At 34.3% G+C, this 21,135-nt stretch overlaps 2 protein-coding genes across 2 annotated transcripts; both read right to left on the reverse strand.

Annotated features, from left to right (window-relative positions):
* Positions 1–5,350: 5,350 nt before the first annotated feature.
* Positions 5,351–19,660, reverse strand: LOC145620583 (protein trichome birefringence-like 40). The gene is made up of 4 exons (XM_081675275.1): positions 19,115–19,660; positions 18,798–18,972; positions 18,457–18,641; positions 5,351–5,858 (listed from the first exon to the last, which is right to left on the reverse strand). Exons 1-4 carry the CDS (start codon positions 19,636–19,638, stop codon positions 5,351–5,353), a joined length of 1,392 nt encoding a protein of 463 aa, XP_081531401.1. The 5' UTR covers positions 19,639–19,660.
* LOC145620584 (uncharacterized) lies at positions 11,106–13,760 on the reverse strand. The gene is made up of 5 exons (XM_081675276.1): positions 13,542–13,760; positions 13,369–13,470; positions 13,180–13,278; positions 12,997–13,047; positions 11,106–11,625 (listed from the first exon to the last, which is right to left on the reverse strand). The coding sequence occupies exons 1-5, from the start codon at positions 13,737–13,739 to the stop codon at positions 11,317–11,319; spliced, it is 759 nt and encodes a 252-aa protein (XP_081531402.1). The 5' UTR covers positions 13,740–13,760; the 3' UTR covers positions 11,106–11,316.
* Positions 19,661–21,135: the final 1,475 nt, after the last annotated feature.

Below are 21,135 nucleotides of genomic sequence, written 5' to 3' on the forward strand. Positions count from 1 at the left end.
TCTCGTCGCATTAGTCATGAGTTTTTCCTGATAAGCTAGCCAAAAAAAGAATCGGATGCGTTGGGGGCTTCCAAATTCCATATACACTTCCTTTTCCTTTGATTCACCACTGCCTCATCAACTCTTCGAATTATTTTCATCGTAGATGTCATAGAGAAACCACCCTTCGGGCTGCCATTCTAGTGTATATTATCTACTACATCTCCATCTTTAATAAGTTCAAAGGCCTGAATCTGCTGAAGAACATCATCAGGAAGATAATCCGCAAAAAGTTCAATCTTCCTGCCACGATTCGCATCCCACATGTCATGGACCTTATATTCTAGCCACTGAGCATGAGGATCAACAATTATTTGAGCAATCAAAGGCTTCGAACTAGCCCACATGTGTTGCTAGAATTTAGTTGCCTTTCCATTGCCAACTGCCACACATATCCCCTTCTTAAGAACATCAATATTCTCGACAATACCCTTCCATAGATTCGAATAATCGGCCTTTGGCTTAAACATGTCATCAATGTCACAACACCCGTCACAATACTTATGTCTTAGTATTCGTGACCACAATGCATCGGGTTCCGTAAGCACCCTCCAACCAACCTTGGATAAAAAATCAGAGTTCGATTGCCTCATAGAACGCAAACCAAGTCCCCCTCACTCTTTGGTCTGGTGACTTTGTTCCAAGAAACCAGATGGGTTTTTCGCTTCTCATCCGTGCTACCCCAGACGAAATTTCTAGTCTTCTTGTCTAAATCGTCACACGTCCTTTTAGGAAGTCTGGTGGATTACATTGTATAGTATGGAATGGAAGACAAAGAAGCTTGCGCCAATGTTGTTCTACTAGCCAAAGAGAGAGTTTTAGCTTGCCAACCATTCAAATTCTAATCAATTTTATCAATCAAATATTGGTAGCTCGCCTTTGTAACTCTCCCATTAATCGTTGGTACACCAAGGTACGCACCAAAATCATTCGTGCTCTCCATTTATCTCTAGGAGTCCACAAATGGCATCTCTAGATTCAGATTCGTGTTAGGAGAAAAATAAACTCGGGACTTATCGGTGCTTACTTTATTACCCGAAGATTTGAAAACATGTTGAGACATTGTTTCATCACTATTTCTTGTTCCATGGTTGCCTCTCCGAACAATATCAGGTCATCAGCAAAGGCTAAGTTCATCACGGGAAGCCCACCTCAGCTTGCTGTTATTGATTTCCAAGTCCCTAACTTAAGCTCTCTATCAATTAGATGCGCTAATCTTTCCATACATATCAAATAAATATAAGGAGATTAAGGATCTCCTTGTCGAATTCCTCGTGATGGTTGAAACTTCGTAGTTCGTTCATCATTCCAAAGTACAGTCAACTTAGCCGAATTGATGCACAACATTACCAACTCGATCATATGTTGCGGCAATCTTAACTTAAGTAAAGATTCACGTATGAAGCTCCACCTTAATCTATCATAAGCTTTCTCAAAATCAATCTTTACCGCCATATATCCCACTTGACCTTGTTTTCTTCGCATAAAATGTAACATTTCTTGCACAATTATGATGTTATCGGTAATTTGTCTCTTCTACACAAAGCTACATTGCGTAGGTGAAATCAAGGTTGGAAGAAATGGGTTAAGCCGATTCACAATCACCTTTGTAACCACCTTATAAGTAATGTTACACAACCCAATCGACCTAAATGATTAGCCCTTTGAGGAACATCACTTTTAGGAATGACCACAAGGAAAGCATCATTAAAACCATCCGGAAAATATCTACCTTCAAGCACATCCATGACCATCTTTACCAAACTCAGGTTAACCAAGTCCCAATATCGTTGGTAAAAAAGAGGTTGGAAACCGTCAGGGCCCGGAGCCTTGTACGGATTCATACTATTAAGAGCAGCAACAACCTCACATTAAGCATAAGGTCGAGTGATGGTCTCCCAATCATCCTGTGCAATAGTAGGGAAATAGTCAAGCAGTAAACCAGTACCTCTGTTCGAAGGATCCTCTTCAGTAAAAAGATTCTGTCAATACTTTAAAACAAGTTGTTTTACTTGCTCAGGCTCAGTTATCCAATTATCATCACCTCCCTTCAAAGTCTCGATCCGATTTCTCTTGCGCCTAATAGTCATAATAGGATGAAAGTACCGGGTATTCCTATCTCTGTCACAAAGCGCATCAACTCTCGACTTTTGGAACCAAAAAGTCTCTTCTTCATCCAAGATTTTGTTCATCTCAATTTTCAGTTTTTCCTCTAATTTGATGAGATGGCGCGACCCTCCAGAAGACAAAGAACTCCGAATCCCCTCAAGTCTAGCCATGAGCTCTGCTTTTTTTCTTAAAAATGTTGCGGAATACCTCTGATCTCGATTCTAATCATTCAACAAATCAGCAAAATTGGGTAAAAAAGGGATTAAGGGAACATCGTTCTTCCAATTATTGACACGGAATTATCAAATTGATCATGGTGAATCTAGGCTGCCTGAAAACGAAATGGCTTTAAAGCTCTTGGGATTGGGGCAAAACCTGAATTACTTATTAATATTGTACAATGATCTGAGGTAAAGCGAGGAAGATTACGAACTGCACCCTCAGGGAACTTCAACCTCCAATCTTCATTAGCTAGACCTCTATCTAGCGTTGCTGACTTAAAGGTCGCAGCCGAAAGACCCCAACTCCAAGTGTGCTAAGGCCCTGAACAACCCAAATCAATCAATTGTATCTCATCCACCCACTTACTAAACTCGAAACACCTCTTTGCCATCTGCGAACCACCTACTCCCGACCTCTTAGACATGCTTAGAGTGTCGTTAAAATCACAACCCAATAGCCAGGGACTGTTAATTGAATTCTTCAGGTTCTCTAACTTTTGCCAAAGGTCCTTACGAAGAGTCGAGTCGGAACTAGCATAAATAGCCGAGAAAACCCAAGGATCCTCCCCCCTTTTAGCAATTTCAACAGTTATATGTTGGGAGTGATTATCCAATTAAGACTGCAACATCAATATCTTCATATTTCCAAAATAGCCAAATACCTCTGCTAAACCCCTTAGCATCACCCCTGGTTTGGCCGGAGAATCCAATTCTATCACAAACTTTCTGAGCTTGCTCACCACTTGAGTGTATTTCAACGAAAGCTAACATAGTAGGATCATTGATTCTAATTAGCTCCTTGATAGCAGCTAATTTGCTTCCTACTCCCTGAACATTCCATATCATAATTTTTATAGACATATCAAACATTGAAAATTTTGGGAAACGGTCATAAGGGCTCAAATAAACCTTAGGTAGAAGACCCAGGTACGCCTCTCTCAGTGCGTACATAGGGCCTTTCATTCTAAGAGGTATGTACACTGTTACTATCATCTCCGGCGGGTTGTGGTTCGGTGGCAGGAATGAATTCACTTGGAGTTTCGGCTTTGTTCGCTACTGGATGAACTTTGACACAAGTCGGTCCCTCCATCCTGTAATCTACGAACGCTGTGTATGCTGGGGGAGCTATTGTTTCCAGAGTAATTGGCACTTGTGGAAAATTCATGATTGTGTTCTTTGAGAGCTGAAGGAGTTTGTGAGGCTACTTTAACATTCACAGTAAACAAAGGATTATTGAAAGGACTCGAAGCAGGGCTTCCCCTATCAATATTAAGCGGATCCAAAGGGTCGATATTTTTCTTATTTCGAAGGAAATTCGCTTGAGATGCTGAGATGGAATTATGGATAGACTCATTAGAAAAAGATTTACCTACCAAAGAATTATCCATCTTATTTTCGGCAACAGTATCATCCTTGGCAATCTTTTTTCCACTATCTTTCCTCAAAGATAAATCCAAATCCATAACTGATTGATTCTCTAATTCAGTTTCCAAATCAAATTGTGAATTTCAACATTTTGAACAATAAATCATGCATAAGTGTACGTATTAGAAAATTGTTTTTATTTAATTAATAATAATTTTATACATTTATTTCAAAGTTAATTGAGAACAAATAAAGTTCAGATAACGCTAGTGCATTAACACTTAACAGGAGAAAATGTTTAAAATATGTACAAGATTTTCTAAAATCTGGAAGGAAAAGAAGAAACTATAAAAATGAATTGAATATTCATCAAATTGATTCCTAAAATAAAAATCTATCAATTACATATATAACACTTGTAAGATACAACACAAATGGCCCAACTAGGCCTTTACCTTGAATGGAGGAGGTCTAACTATCCAAGCTCTTCCAAAAAAATGGAGGTCTAATTATACAAGCTCTTCCAAAACTCAATGCAATATCCTAGGACCTCATCACTTAAATTTCCCCCAATTAGGCTATCTAAAGGTCGGGATCGTTTTCCTTATCAATAATCACTCATAATATGTTAAAATTTCCCTCAATTATGCTACTAAAGGTTGGGCGTGCAAAGTGTGTCATGTGATTTGTTAACAATCGACCAGTCAAAATTAGCTAGGTGATTATGCAAGTAACAAAATCCTACAAACTTACTCTATCATAGCCAAGATAGAAAAGAAAGCTCGGTTACATCAGGATCAGGTGACACACCATTGCATAAGTTCATTAACAACTTATTTACTACCTCCTTTTATTTTTATTTGTAACACAGGAATTTTTTATATTATCTCACAAATTATACCACTTTGTTGTAACTAAAAATTAACGGAGGTAGTATAAGGGATATGTCACAACCGCCATACAACAAAATGTAAACAATCATAACTAATTTCCAAGTTCATAAGATAAACTAAGGGTCTGTTCACATTTACTTAATTTCAGTTCAGTTCAGTTCAGTTCAGCTCCAATCAGTTCAGTTCAGTTCAGTTCAGTTCAGTTCAGCTCCATTCAGTTCAGTTCAGTTCAGTTCAGTTCAGTTCAGCTCTTAATTTCCCTCTCACATAAAATATTAATTTCAGCTCAATTCAGTTCAGTTCAGTTCAGTTCCAATCAGTTCAGTTCAGTTCAGTTCAGCTCCAATCAGTTCAGTTCAGTTCAGCTCCAATCAGTTCAGTTCAGTTCAGTTCAGTAAATATGAACAAGCCCTAACCCTCATGCAAATTTCGACCGGTGTACATCACTTTGAGAAATTGACACAAACACTGCCACTCAGATTTGTTTTGATATATAATGAAAAGTGCCTATTTCACCAAAAAAAAAAAAAAAAAAAATGAAAAGTGCCTAAAGTTAATTACAATGAAAACAAAGTCTTGGCTAAGGTTGTAACAAAAAAAGGATTTATACAGAATTTTCAATCGTGTACATATCATGCTTAATTGGCTTATCACCCCGTCAATGTGTGAAATTATAGAAAATAATAGATGACAATATTAACAATTAGAGTGAATGAAAATCTGTTACGAGCTTGAGATGTTCTTTGAAGTATCAAAAAAAAGAGAAGCATAAAGTAATCGATTCCAAGTATCGGGTAATCCAGGAAGGCACCAATGACTACAATCGGCGTAGGACGGAAGAAACCTCTTATATTTGGTGGTGTACACCTTCCATTTCCAGCTGCTCCTATACACGGATGGATGTGCATCAATTCTATACTCCGTAAGCTTGGTGATGTTCAAGTACTTCACTTGTGTTTTATTCAATGATTTGATCGTGTTTTCGATAACATTGATTAGTGATATCGGAAAGGAGGATTTAAAGGCTTCATTATCCTTCATAGGTGTAGTTAAGTTGTAACACCAATGTTTTCCATCGTGTTCTGCTGAAATGCTCCTAAAGAACACACTTGTTTTCTTGGGGTCGACGTTTTCTTCAATCCATTTCGCCCATGTTTTCATGCCCAAATCGTATGCCAATTCTACTGGCATTTCCTCCACTAGTTGTCCTTTGTATTCAACTAAATCCCACCTGAATATGTATTTGCACATGTTAGATTACTATTTACTTATCGAAACCTAGAAGACTAGCAAGGGACGGTTTAAAATTGTTACATACTTCCTCCGTTCTATTAATATTACAATAATGGACTTTTTGTACTATTCATCACTCTTGTTTGACCATATAATATAGATTTATACGTTAAGCAAAATATGGTCACGTGGGATCTTATTGGATTCGTCTCATAAAATACTTTCACAATATCAACTTTTTATAATTTTTACTCTTACACAATTATAGATATCTAGCATATATATAATGTGCTTTGGAATGCATAATTTCCTCCTTGTTGCAATATTAATAGAACGGAGGAAGTAGATAGCTATATACTTGAGTTGTACAAAGTAATTAATGGATACTTCCGTTTTATAATAGTTTAAACTTTTTCCAATTAATTTGTGTGGTTTAAAATACTTGTACATCGAGTCATGTATCATAAATGCTTTAAAGCTTTTACATAAATGATGGCTATGATGCACAGAAAAAAACTCTATTTAGAGTAATGTATGTACTAGAGACATGAGATGTTACTAGAACTAGATAATGTACAGAGCGAAACTCTATCTAGAGTAATGAACTAGAGACTTGAGATATTAGTCATATTACTAGAACTAATTAAATGATGCAAATAAAAATTAAAAAAAAAAAAAACTCTATTTAGAGTAATGTATTTTATGGCCCTGTTTAGTGGTAGAGATTTAGGTAGCGATTAGCGTTTTGACTAGTCAAAACACTAATAAAAAAAAATTGAGAGTGTTTAGCAAGATAGCGATTCTATTAGCGGTTAGTGATAGAGGTAGTGTTTAGGTAGCTTTTCTCAAACGTTAATAATAGTAGCGTTTAGAAGTAGCGGGTAGTGTTTGACAAATTTTTATTACTTTTCAACTAACATTTATATAATTAAATTTTGATATATTAAGTATCATAACCGCTACTTTTACCAAACATTCATACTATCAATCGTTACTTTGACAGCTAATCTCTACCCATTACTAATTGACAGCTACTTGCTACCTTAACAGTTATTCGCTACTAGATCGCTAAAAGCTACCCGCTACCACTACTTTTGCCAAAGAAGGCGTAATTATGTGCTTTAATAAGTAAATATCATCGCCCCAGCTTCCACATTCCTTAATGTTTCATGATCATCATAATGCATTCATTTATTTTTGTTCAGCCTTTATGCTTAAACAAGCAACATCACACCAACTTCCATGCTCCTTTATGTTTCATAGTCACCATAATAAATTTTTTTTGTGAAAAATACTAAATACAAGGCAATTAAATGTCCTAACTATATACAGGTAATTTACTAATTAAATAAAGGTAATTACTTTACTAATATAGGTAATTACCTAACCACAAATAGATTTAAAAAAAAAAATCACAGATCTCGATTCTGGATCAAATAGGCTTGCGAAAAAAAATCAAACTGTAAATCGCAGAGCACACCCTCCCTATCCATTGATTGTCAAAATAATTGAAAGATATGTGTTTTAGATCATCATAATACCCACTCCAGCCTATTTTCATCCTCAAATCTATCAAACAACATTATTTTTACATAAATCAAAATTATCAATCGGCCAACGAAATATGTATACGAATCAATGAAGCAGATTCAATTCGAAACCCAATAAATGTAATCATTGGACGGGATTTTGGTTTAAGTTTTGAATAGATTAAGAATTGGGGGGTTTTCAAATTAAAATCATGAATGAAGAATAATGAAGAACAAAGACGATTTTTTTTTTTATTTCTAAATATTAGTTATAATTTAATTTTCAAAAATAATTTTAAAAAGATAAAAATAGATTGTAAAAAACAATAATTATGTATTCTTTAAAAAAAAATACATGAATTTACAATTATAAATACATAATAGTACATTTAGGCATTTAAAATAAATAAAAAATAGACCAATCACAACATAACACATCATCATGTTATGGTGTCATTTTAAAAAAAAATGACACAGTCTCCGTCATTTTTTTTTAAAAAAAATTTGTTGGACATTTTTAATATATATCGCATTATAAAAACTAAATATTTTGAGAAACCACCATTAAAAAAATGTTGTAATCAACTACTTTATAAATACTACTACTTTGTTGCAATTTACCACATATGTGATGTTGATTGTTGACCATTAACTCTGACATTGATTAGTTGATTACCCAAAGACCAACTTTGTTGCACTTTACCACCAACATATATACAAGAAATGACCACATGCTCATTAATCAATTATGGAGTTTATGAATTACATAATGAATTGCAGCCGTAGGTGGTATATTGCAACAAAAAATAATTCATAAGATGGTTTTTACTACAACATTCTTTTTAAAGGTGGATTCTCACTGTTTTTGGTGTTTAGAAGGTGGTTTCTTACAAAATTTCAATTTTATTCATTTTACCGGCCTTATCAATATGACTGCTTGATGTAAAGAATTAATCGATACCACCCCTCTCTTTTTCTCTCTTTTTAAGAAATATTTGTTTGAATATACTATGGTAATATTATATAATCTCTTAGACTTTAATCTAAACACACAAGGTTAATATTAACTCTCTTAGACATTAAACTAAATACTCAAGGTTAATTTTTCCTGCATCCATCGATCAATACTGCAATACCCTTAATTAAATTAAATCCTTATCATTTCTTTTTGACATGTATGTAAATATACATTTTACTAAGTGAATTGTTATAATCTTTCTTTATATGTTAGTTAAAATTTAAATAATTTGATATTCTAAATTAAACAAGAGTCTTCTTAATTAATTGTGTTTTATTTAAATATTCTAAAAGTCTTTCAAAACTACAAGATAAGTAGAATAGAAAGTGTTACGAGTATTCGAAACATATTATTGAAATAAGTGTTGCGATTGTTTAGAAATAAAGGAAGCATTACGTACTATTACTTTATAATGAATAATATGGTGTCAAAAAAATGATATAATAAAAGTGTGTACTAGCGAGAGTGTGATAGTAAGATAAAGTTAAAGTGGTTACATTAATTACTAACGCAATAAGTATATATGTTACAAAATTTAGGTCCCGACTTGACAACTACAAACATTTACGTAAGATTTAAATTCAAAGGATTTATTTGTCTTTATATTTTTCATTCTACAAAAGATTCAAGGAATGTATAGACTTTTCTTATGATTAAAGATGTGTACAAAATGTAATGACGATGACGTTGAAATGTACTCTGCCGGTAACTAGCAAAATGCGACGACACACTTATTACATAGAGTTGATGAAAGAATGAGTATGCTCCATATTAAAATCCACCCAAAATAAGGTTTCACATCATGATTTTGTATCCCCGTTAATGAGACAATAAACTATCCACTTTAATTTTAGTCCATATTTTTTAACATTTTATTTATTTATTTATTTATTTATTTATTTTATTATTTATTTATTTTTTGTTTTTATTTTTTTATTTATTTTTTTTGACAAAAGCTAACATATTATTTTATGCATGCATTATCAAATAATTCAAATATGGAACTATATTACATCTGTTTTATAACTTTTTTAGGGTTTTTGAAACTTATTTAGGAAAGTGAAAATATTGTAGTATTGTGATATTTTAATAAAATACATAAATATATTTTTTAGGGTTTTTGAAAGTTAAACTTGATCACATAAAGTATACTCTTTTAAGGAAATTTTTGTATACTCCGTAAAATAAATAAAGGCAGATATTGTAATAGAAGAAGAAAAGGGGAGTAAGCATACGAAGAATGTAGATAAATCATGTGCCCCGGTATTCTGAAAGTTCGATTCACTTTTCGTTTTGGGGTCTATAAATAAAAAATTTACTCTATTTTATTTTATTCTAATTTAGGCAAATATCTTTTAAAACCCTTAACATTTAACCCACACTATTTACACTTTAGGTCCCATTTACTAGGTCTCTTACATAAGTACTTTCACTCACAACACTGTCTTTTTTATTATTCTCAACTTTTCTTTTATTATAGGCACCTATTTTTTTTTTACTCTATCCATTTTTTTCCTACATCTACTTAAATTTACATACCTAAACACATTGAACGTAATAAAGTGAGTGGCATAGAGTAAAAATTATGGGGAAGGTCGGTGGTTAAGATAGCTTAATAAGTTTGCCAACAATGTACTTCCTATTAAAGTCTAGGCACGTACGGATGGAGTACATCTGTACATATATATGTATTCTTGAGAGTTTGCTAGAATGAAACATGAGATCGAAAAGCTTGCATCATTACTTATATATTGTTCCCAAGGACTAATAAACCTCGATATATATAATTATATGTATGAGATTATAAAATAACCGGAAAAGATATGACGATTGATTTTGCATGCATGTGGTAACTTCTAAGTTTTGCTACATCTGTCACTACCAAAGCAAGTTCTAAAAGGGAAATTCCTCGTTGATCTTCATGATCAACATAATTTGTAAATTATAGGGGTGATGGTGTCTTTTCATTCAATAAGTTAAGGATAGTAATGTTACTGTACATGTAATGATATGTTCATAGTGCTAGCTGTGCATTATTGTGTTTGATGGCGTTCAGCGTTAACAACAAGCTAAGCGTAAAACATCCGTTGAGCAAAGCCCCAAATCACAAAATAGCTCCTTCTCTCTCCTCTATCTCATGTCTCAACAATGTCGATGATTAATTTCAAGGTGAAATGGTCTTCCCTACCCTTTGGGGTTAACCAAGCCCATAATTTCACTCTTTGTTACACTACTAAAAAAAGGGTTTTTAACGACAAACAAATTTGTCGTTATAAGCCTAAAAAGTGGTCGTTAAAATTATTAACGACAAAAAAAATTTCATCGTCAAGTTGATGTAACAGGTTCCCTCGTTATTGGTTATAACAACGATGTTCGTCGTTAGTAACTAACGACAATGTTCATATTTGTCGTTACTTAAGAACGACAAAAAATCTTTTCATCGTTATTTATTAACGACGATGCACCTTGTTGTCGTAATTAAATATCATTAAACGACAAACTTTTATTCAATAACGACCACATTATCCCTCGTTAAATCATATGAAAATCATCTAATTATTCAAAATTTTGTGAAACAACGACGGTAAATGTTTGTCGTTATAAATGGATATATAGTACAAGAGCTGCATGCCCTAGCCTATAACAATTATTTGAATCTGTATTTTTATGATGAAATAATTAGTTAGTATATACATAATATCTGCAATCATGAACAATTTTTATTTCAAGTAAAAATATTGTCATACAAAATTAGTATGATCCATACTACACAATTAATAAATAAAAACTCCATGTCAAAATTCTAAAGTAAACCTTAATGCTAAAAGTATTTATTAATTCTTAAACAAACTAAACAATGATTGAAATTTAAATCTATGGGCTTAACCATCAAAGCTCTGCACGCATAATCAGGTACTCGGAGTTTGTGTGTTGGAACCATTATTCGAAAACGAAGCATTGAATTGTTTTATCAATGTATCTTTCAACATCTTCATTTCAGCTTCAACCAAACCCATGCGACTCTTAAGTTCGGTGTTTTCTTCTTGAATAGTCTCCACATGATTTGTAAGATCTTCATTTTTTTTTTGGGTTGCAGTCAACTCAATTTGAAGCTCTTCTCTACTTGGTTGTGGTCCAATCATATCTTTTAAAGTTATTCCTCCTCCTAAACCAACAACACGATCTCGAGACTTGGATTTAAAAACCTTTTGTGCTACCTAAGTTTCAAAGAAAGAAATTAAAGTATGTTACCGAACACAAAATTAATTATAGAGAAATTAAAATGCATGGAAAATAAAGTGTCTGCTCAATAGGCATATATAAATCATTTAATATATTCATATGGAAAATCTACATGATAAAAAATTATTATCATTTCCTTTAATTTTAAAAGTCAGACAAATTCCTCTCTGACATCTGCTTATCTTACTAATCTGATATTTAAGTCTGATAAGAATTAGGAAAAATTACATCCACTATAGAAGTTTAGAACAATAATCTAGGATTCAAACAAAAAGTTTATCACAAAAGGGATTGGTGTGAGAGAAATAGTCAGTACCTAGCTCTAGATGGAGTTTGTGCTCTATAATGATCATCTCAAATAAAGGTGTGTCAAATTTATCAAAGGAGTCCCAAAATAATTTCCAAGCATTAACTAAAAGTTTAGGCATAACAAAGTACATTATTAGTTTATTACACATAAGTTGCATAGGTTTAAAAGCTATTGTACGGTATATTGATGTTAACAAGTTACAAATGAGTAAATGACAGTACGAACACAAATTGTGTGGAAATAATTAGTGTCCATGGATTGTTTTTGTTTGTTTGTTCTTGTTTTTTGACAACAGTCCATAAAAGTTGACCTGTTCTTCAAGTCTCCGGCTACAAGTCTACAATGCACAAGATATTAAAACACATTCACCACTCCAAAACTAATAAAACATATAACGAAACTCAAATAAATCAAATATGAGACATTATTTCCGATGCTACCTAATTTTCTGGTATGAGATTTGGTACGGGTTTACAATATGCTATCTAATTCTCAAGAGAGCCAAAAATTGCCAATTTGCTAGTTTAATATGCCTTTTTCAGTTTGCAATTCAGGGGAGTGTATGTCATGGACCCAAGTAACCCAGCCCTTCATTCGGGTCAACCGCCTCATTCAGGTCAGCCACCACTTCAGGTTTATGCTAGAAGAAAGAACAAACTCAAGGGGACAGAAGTACAAGCAGCAGAACAGCAAAATCAGAATAGCAGAACAGCAAAATCAGAACAGCAGGACAGCAAAATCAGAATAGCAGATCAGCAAAATCGGAACAGCAGGACAGCAAAATCAGAACAGCAGGACAGCAAAATCAGAATAGCAGAACAGCAAAATCAGAACAGCAGGACAGCAAAATCAGAATAGCAGATCAGCAAAATCGGAACAGCAAAATCAAAACAACAGATTAACAAAATCAGAACAGCAGAACAGCAAAATAAAAAAAACAGAACAGCAAAATCAGCAAGCACTACGGGGAGAGGGAAAATAGCCTGAAGTAGTCCACAACGTTTAATAACTCACAGCAAAAGAGAGTTATAGTTACCTGGACATAGGAAAGTGATGGATCTTTTTCCATTGTTTCTTGAATTTCAGCCTACAGCATATATAAGCATGACCAAATTAATATTACAGAAGAAGAAACATAAAAAAAAAAAAAAAAAAAAAGGAAAAAAAAGAAAGGAAAAAAAAGAAAAAAAAAGTTAACCAAAGTAAATAAAGTACATACATGTTTCTGGATTGTCTCCGCGTTTGGAAGGCTATTGCCTTTTTTGCGAGTGGTATAAAACACATCAACCAAAGTAGGTTTATTCCCTTTACTTCCTCCCTATCATGACATGTCACATTATTGTTATCCCAAGAATATCTGACATTTTGAAATCAAATTAGAATATAAACTACCAAACTAATTATATACCAGATCGTCCCAAATGATTTGCCTAATAGGCTTGCTCCCAGTACGTGGCATTAACGCTTTAGGATATTTACTTCGGTTAACAGAGTTTCTTTCACTTCTTTTCTGAAAAAAAAATTATCATCTCAAAAAAATTCAATACATATATCCATACTATCTGCTCAAGTAAAAAATACCTTGAAGTCATCCTTTGAAAAAATTTCCTTTATGAGCCAGCTCCACTCTTGCTTATCAAGTCCCTTAGGTGGATTACCTTTAGCAGCAGCTTCTAAAGATAGTTTTTTCTTTGTAACATTATACCTTAATAGATCTCCTCTCCAATTTGTCCACAACTCTTTCATATGCCCAAGAACATGCTCCTTATAAGTTTCCATGTTTTCATTTGTGAAAACATCCTAAGAAAAGATAATGTTATGAAGTGTTCAGAATATATAAATAAAACAGAACTTGGCAAACAAAAGTCAAAGCATCAAAATTATTGTCCTTAATCCTTACCGTGACTGCATCACATCCAAATTATGTCGTAATAAATGTGTCCTCCAATATGGAAGCTTAAAGAAAATGCTTTTCTTATTCCAGTTGTCTCCCCTAAGCTCATGAGATATCTTTGTCTTCACTCGTGGATCATTAGACAGTATGATATTTTCGAGATCCTCTAGCTCATGAAGAATTTCGTCGATTGAACAAGGCTTTGGAGGTAAACCCTGCTCAACTGTTCCATCAAATGAAGCCTTATCCTTTCGCCATCTATGATTATTTGGCAAATACACTCGATGGCCCATAAAGCATTCTTTGCCCCCATGAGATAGCCTCTTCGACCAGGTATCTTTAAGACAGCAAGGACATGCTAAATACCCCTTAGTACTCCATCCAGATAACATTGCATACGCTGGAAAATCATTAATGGTCCACATCAAAGCTGCACGCAGTTGAAAATGATGTTGAGTTGCTGCATCAAAAGTATTTACCCCAGTGGCCCATAAGTCATTCAATTCCTCGATTAAGGGTTGCAGATATACGTCAATTGCGTTACCCGGACCTTTAGGACCAGGAATAAGCATTGACAGAATCATATTTGACTGCTTCATACAAAGTTCAGGGGGTAAGTTATAGGGAATAAGAACCACTGGCCAAATACTATAGTTGGTTTTTGAATTTGCAAAGGGTTGAAAACCATCACTTGCAAGCCCTAACCTAACATTTCGAGGATCTGATGCAAAGTCAGGAAACTCTTTGTCAAATGATTCCCAAGCCGATCCATCTACAGGATGTCTCATCGTACCATCTTTCTTCTTTTTACCATGATACCAAGTCATCAAAGAAGCAGTTTTAGAGCACATGAATAGTCTTTGAAGCCTTGGTTTTAGAGGAAAGTATCGCAGTGTTTTATGAGTTATTCTCTTACCATTTTTCTTACATTTGTCCTCCCCATTATGTTTGTTAGATTTCCATCTTGAAGCACCACACACATTGCATGCATCCAACTTTTCATTATCCTTCCAATATAACATGCAATCATTGACACAAGCATCAATTCTCTCATAAGAAAGCCCCAAATCTTTCATGATCTTCTTTGACTCATAGTAAGAATCGGGCAAATTTGATCCTTCGGGCAAAAGCTCTTTCTTAAGGAAATCTAATAGCATGGTAAACGATTCATTACTCCAGCGACCAAGAGTCTTTATATGAAGGAGTTTTAAGAGTGCTGACATTCTAGAACTCTTGCAACCTTCATATACTGGATCTTGTGAATCTTTCAGCAAACTATAGAATTTCTTAGTGTCGGCATTTGGCTCCTCAACATTATTAACACCAATGGGTGAACTCCCATCATGGTACTCTGGATGAAGATCCTGCAAGATGCTAAGCATTTCATCATGGTCTTCATGATCTCTCCCATCAGCCTCATCATCAGAATCGAGTTGAGTCTCATCTAACTCTTCTCCATGATGATACCAAAAGGTATACCTTTTAACAACTCCAAAAACTAGTAGACGATTACCTGACTCCCCATTCATACATTGACAACAAGGACAACGTATTGTCGAAGTTTTTAACTTTTGAAATGCATAGTCTAAAAAATTATCTACTCCCTCCACATATAATGGGTCATTAACATAATCCTCAATGGTCATCCAATCCTTACTAGGAGTCATTTTCTATAAGCGAAAAAAAAAAAAAAAAAAAAAAAAAAAAAAAAAAAAAAAGATAAAACACAATAATCTCAAATATAGATGGAACTAAGTAGAAACAAAACTATCTTTAAAAAAAAAATAAAAGTAGAAACAAAACTAAGTGTCTGATTGTGTTTACATACTTGATTATGTTTCGTCGTAGTAATTATAGCTTAGTAAATTATAGGTCTAGTAAATGAAACATTAGTTTACATATCATTTTTTTTATTTTACAATCTTTGTAATAAAGATAAAACTTTCTTCCATATAAATAGAACCATTATTCAATCATTTAATTTTATCTCAAAAATATGTCTATTTACCTACTTTAAGTGTTTGAGACATCATTATTGATTTCCTAGAAATTACAAAAAGACCTACAACTTTGCAACTACTCTGAAGCTAATCAAAATATAAAACAATATCACTAAAAGAGAAATTAGAATCAAGAGTAGTTAAGTGAGTGTTTAATTTGATACATGGAGGGGAGGAGGAGGGGGGTAGCTGCTCATATTTTGGTGAAATGAGAGGAGTGTGGAGTATGCAGGTCATCCCTAGAATTAAAACCTTTTTCTGGAGGGCGTGTCACGAAGTGTTACCAACAAATAAGGGACTGAACAAAAGTGTTTCTAGCATTTCGCCTAACTGCAGGATTTATGAGGAGACATATGAGAGTGTTTGCCATGCTATTTTCTGCTGTCTGCGTGCCTTGGATGTCTGGGAAGCAAGTGGTTTTAGATAGGCTGTGGAAGGTAACTGGAGGTCTTTTGTAGACTGGGTGCTGCAGTCTTTTAAGGGGTTGGGTGTGCAGGAGAAAAGGTGGGTAATGGTGATTTGTTGGGGTCTTATGTGGTGCCAGAAACTGGGGTTTGTTTGAGAATGAATGGAAGAGCGCTAGTGAGGTGTTGGAGTATGTAGGAAAGCTCATGATTGAAATGGATGGTGAGATTCGCGCCCAGCTGAGACCACTATTAGAGGCAAAGATTGCTGGAGTACACCGCCCACAGGTATTATCAAAATTAATGTTGATGTGGGAGTGTTGAAAGAGATAGGATGTGGGATTGGGGTGGATGCTAGGACTATTGATGGGGAAGCTATGTGGTGTGCCAGTGAGAAGATTGGAGGGCAGTGGGAGACAAGGTGTTATAAAAGTTTTAATACCTTCCGATTCTACAGTACTCAAGCTATACGCCCATACCCATGTCCTTTTTCAATAACTTAACATACAAAATTCATTAAAACACCCAAATTAACAAAGCTGTCCTTTTACAATACATATCAGAAATTCAAATTAACAAATCTTGTGAATTTTTTTTTAACTAATACTATAAATATACAACCAAAACACCCAGAAATTCATTCGACATTGCACAATATTATAGAAAACATGAAAAAAATAAATCCATATACATACATTGAATCATCAGGAAGTTGGAAAGTGAACATGCAAACAATTAAAAAGTTCAGAAAAATAAAATCAAAGTACTTATTAACATAATTTATCAAACCAAAAGGCAAATAACATAATTCAATTGAGAATAAAATGAAAAGGGGGAAACGAACATGATTATCAACAAAACATAAGAACAAACTTAATCAAATCAGTTATTCAGATTTATCATAGCCATAATTGATTCAAACCCAATTTATACACATTATCTATAGAAAAACTCCTAATTATCAACAGATTAACAAGAATTGATTCAAACCCCAATTCTGAAATCACCCCAATTCAAACCCCGATTCTGAAATAAACCCCAATTTTGAAATAAACCCCAATCTGAAATTAACAAGAATTGATTCTGAAATAAACCCCAATTCAAAACAAAGACATAAACTTACCGAAAGTCTGAAATTAACCCTTTTTTAGCTTCAAATTTGGAAAATTGATGAGCCGTTTCACCAATAATTACGAACAAAGGTCTTGAATTTCTTGATTTTGAGTGAATTTGCTTTGATCGTTGTTTTGAGTGATCGATTTGCTTTGAGCGTTGATTTTCAGTGAATTTGCTTGAGCGTTGATTTTCAGTGAATTTTGTGTGGAAAGTGTTTCGAACTAATTAGAAATCCAAAAAAAAAAACAAAAAGAGGCAGGAAAATAAAGGGTTTTGCGTGAAATTTTTTTGCAGTATAAAGATAGAAAAAGTTTCAATTTAGCGGTTTTCTGAAATTTATTGCCGCGTCACTTTTTAACGACAAACTACTTTTTTTTTAATTTTTTTTTTCTTTTTCCAAATTATTAACGACGGACATATCTTATTATTAATATCTAAGTACGGCAATCACTTTGTCATTCACGAGAAACATTTTTGGTCATTGTTATAAAGTGGATAAATAGTGCTTACAACGACGAGATTTTGAGTTCGTCGTTATTGAATTGTCGTTAATTATATAAATTCTAGTAGTGTTAATAGGGTTTTCGTTTAATTTGGCGGCAGAGCCGCCGAAGGTGGTGGTGCCGGTGGACAATTTTATGGAGGGAGATGATGGTGTCGGTGGACATGATGAAGAAGGTGGTGTTTGTGTTAAGCTTTAATGGAGGAAGTAGCTTGGACAATGGACACTATTGTTAGCGTTGATAAACGGAGTTAGGATCTAGGCCATGTGTTTGTGATGATTAAACAGCTGACAAAGCAAATGGATGAGCTGGCTGTTGAGTAAGCACTAGATTGTCATACTATGTTAATCATGAAGATCAACTGGGGCAACCCCGTTCTAAAATACTTTCAATTAATTAAGTAATGTAGAAGTGAAATAGCTTAAGATGGAATAATATAAATTGTTATGTTGTTGCCTTAGGTATTAATTACTTTAATGTAAACATTTTCAATTACTTACTTAAAAAACTAAAACAATATCAATAACTGTTTGCATCAAGACAAAATAAGCCAATAAAAAGATATCTTTAGCTACTCACATTTTAAATTTTCCGGTATGACTCCACCAATGCCCTGAATTAAACACCATAACATCAGCCCCTCGCCATTGTTTTGAATTAGATGAAACCTTGTCCAACACAAGAACCTTCTTCCTACTCTTATGATTTTCGTCGAATTCAATTAGAAATGGGCTCCAATAGAACTCAACAATGGTATTATAGTCCTGCAATCAAACGCGACATAAATAAACAAACTTGCATGACCAATACTCCTTAATAAAAAAAAAAATGAATTACTATAAAGTCGTAACAGAGATCTGTCCGAATTGGCCAAAGAGATCGCCCTAGACCATTTCACAGTAAGCGCGATTTGTGTTTACCTTAGCCTTCATCACCTTATACATTGGACTCTCAGCTTGAACTTCAACTCTAGAAGAAGGAATAGATGTATATAAAAGGCAAGTGAGGGATTCCCACATGTTTCTGTTTAAAGAGTCACCAACAATAATTACCCTTCTATTTCTTAGCCTTTCTAGCATGTCTCTTCCATTAAACCTACAAATAATTAATGACATAGTAAATAATGATTAATTAATGAATATTAAAACATGCATATTTGTACGATTACATATATATTAGTACAAGAAAACTTTAGTTACAAGTAATTAGCCTTAATTATTCCATTATATATACTTACAATGGTATATTGCAGTCTTTGGCTTCCCATCTCCATTTCTCATACTCGAAATCCGGCCTTCCGTTCTTTCGACAACTCATCTTCTCCTCAACGAATGGACAAGAATTGGTATCATAATCTGGATTCTCATCCGGCTTGTAAACCCATCTACCATCAAACATGTTGCATTCGTGTACACTCGTCTTGTTTGGCATCGTTATATTGTTTAATAGAGTTGACACCGGTCGTTTCTCATTGCGATTCAACATAATTTTAGTAGCATGGACAAGGTTTTTAGGTGACACGAGACTTCTATTATAAATCGGGGAGGTTTTATTGGTTATACTCACGTGATGTTTGGGAGGCTTCAAAACCTTGGCCGGTATAGGTACAGAATCATCGTACGGAACAAAGTATAACACGGTGTTTCTAGCAGCTGAAATGCTTAAACTTTGGTTATAAAGAAAGAGAACAATCAAGCAACCAAGAAAACTACCAACGGAACAGAGTTTCCATGTACTATTGATGTAGGAATTTAACTCCATAATAAATTAGATTAGAATCTTTTTATTTGGTAGTAGTTTTAGACTTTTGGTAACGCATTATGCGTTATTATATATGAAGTAGGTGTTGAAAATTGGGCCATGCACTTTTGGGCAGGTAGTGGATTGTACACTAAGTGAGAAGAATCAACGTCAATTCAATTTCTGGCTGACAATTATGTTGTATTGTGCAGTGTGGTATTCATTATGCAGCTACTACCTCGCAGGAAAAGTAAAAAGAAAGACATCGGTAAATTCATTGTTGGTGCTTTGTCATCATAAATTAAAAGTATTTTGATGACAATTTTCAGAATTGTGGTTTACGATTTTTTCTAGGTTCAAACTAAAGGTCTTTAATAACAATCGAATACATCATACTCCCAGTTGTCGTAAAAACTTTTGAAATTGGAGTGATTGCCATTGATCAATATATATATAGGGTTACAATGATAAGTATACGAATATAAGCTAAATGTACGACAAATTTTATTTTTCTATGATATATATCAGAACCCCACAGTCGTAGCAGGGGGGTCGTACGTTAATGCAAACGCAGGATCTGTGAAATCTAAAAACAAGTCTCGTGAAAGGTCATTCGTGAAGATATGTGAAATCTAATACATGTTAAGAACATGGAGAACCTGAATATAAACAATAGCAACCTTTTCTTGAACAAAATGAATTTCAATTTCTACATGTTGTTTGGTGCGGTTGGTGTTGACCTACTTTGCTAGAACGATAGATATATGACACTAACATTATCATAATAAATAATAGTAGTCTTATGAAGAGGTCAATATAGCTTAAACGATTACAATGCCAACAAGCCTTAAAGACAACATTTGCAACGCCACGATATTCTGAAGTTGAGCGACGATGAGTGTTGGGACAACCTCCAATCCTCAATCAGCATCAAAATAAGTAATCAGTCGAAAGGAGCATACAAATATGAATGTAACCCATGATAGTAGTATATGGTATCTGAACATAACACATAATGCGGCTCCCTAGATCATGCATAAAAAGGAATACCTGATATATCGCATAAGAAATATATGGTCGAGTAAAAGCAAGGTACAAAAGAGCACCTGCATGTCGCGGCTGACGCGGGTGCATGGAACTTTGTCGAAGAAGTTGAAAACGTGCCACATGTTGTGACACGTAGTAGGGCAAGCTCCTTGGTGGTCACCTCTCGGGTTTGAATATCATCAAACTTGAAGACTAGAAGAACTAAGGTGGTGCGGCTGAACTAAGGAGTGTCCGACCAAACCTCCTAGGCAGTTTTAAACCAAATTTCAGCAATTTTGCAGGAGTGATCGAACTCCAAAAGTTCGACCGAACTAGGAGCAGGAAAGTTCGACCAAACCAACCCTATGGTTCTGCCGAACCTACCCAACAGTCCGACCAAACCTACCCAGTGTTCGGCCGGACCTTCTCCCGTTTTCAGTCAGCTTTGTACGAACTATTTAAGCTCCTTTTAGAACGTTTTTACAATTAATT

Source organism: Chenopodium album, chromosome 27, assembly GCF_948465745.1.
Source record: "Chenopodium album chromosome 27, dcCheAlbu1.1, whole genome shotgun sequence".
Classification (NCBI taxonomy): Eukaryota; Viridiplantae; Streptophyta; class Magnoliopsida; order Caryophyllales; family Amaranthaceae; genus Chenopodium; species Chenopodium album.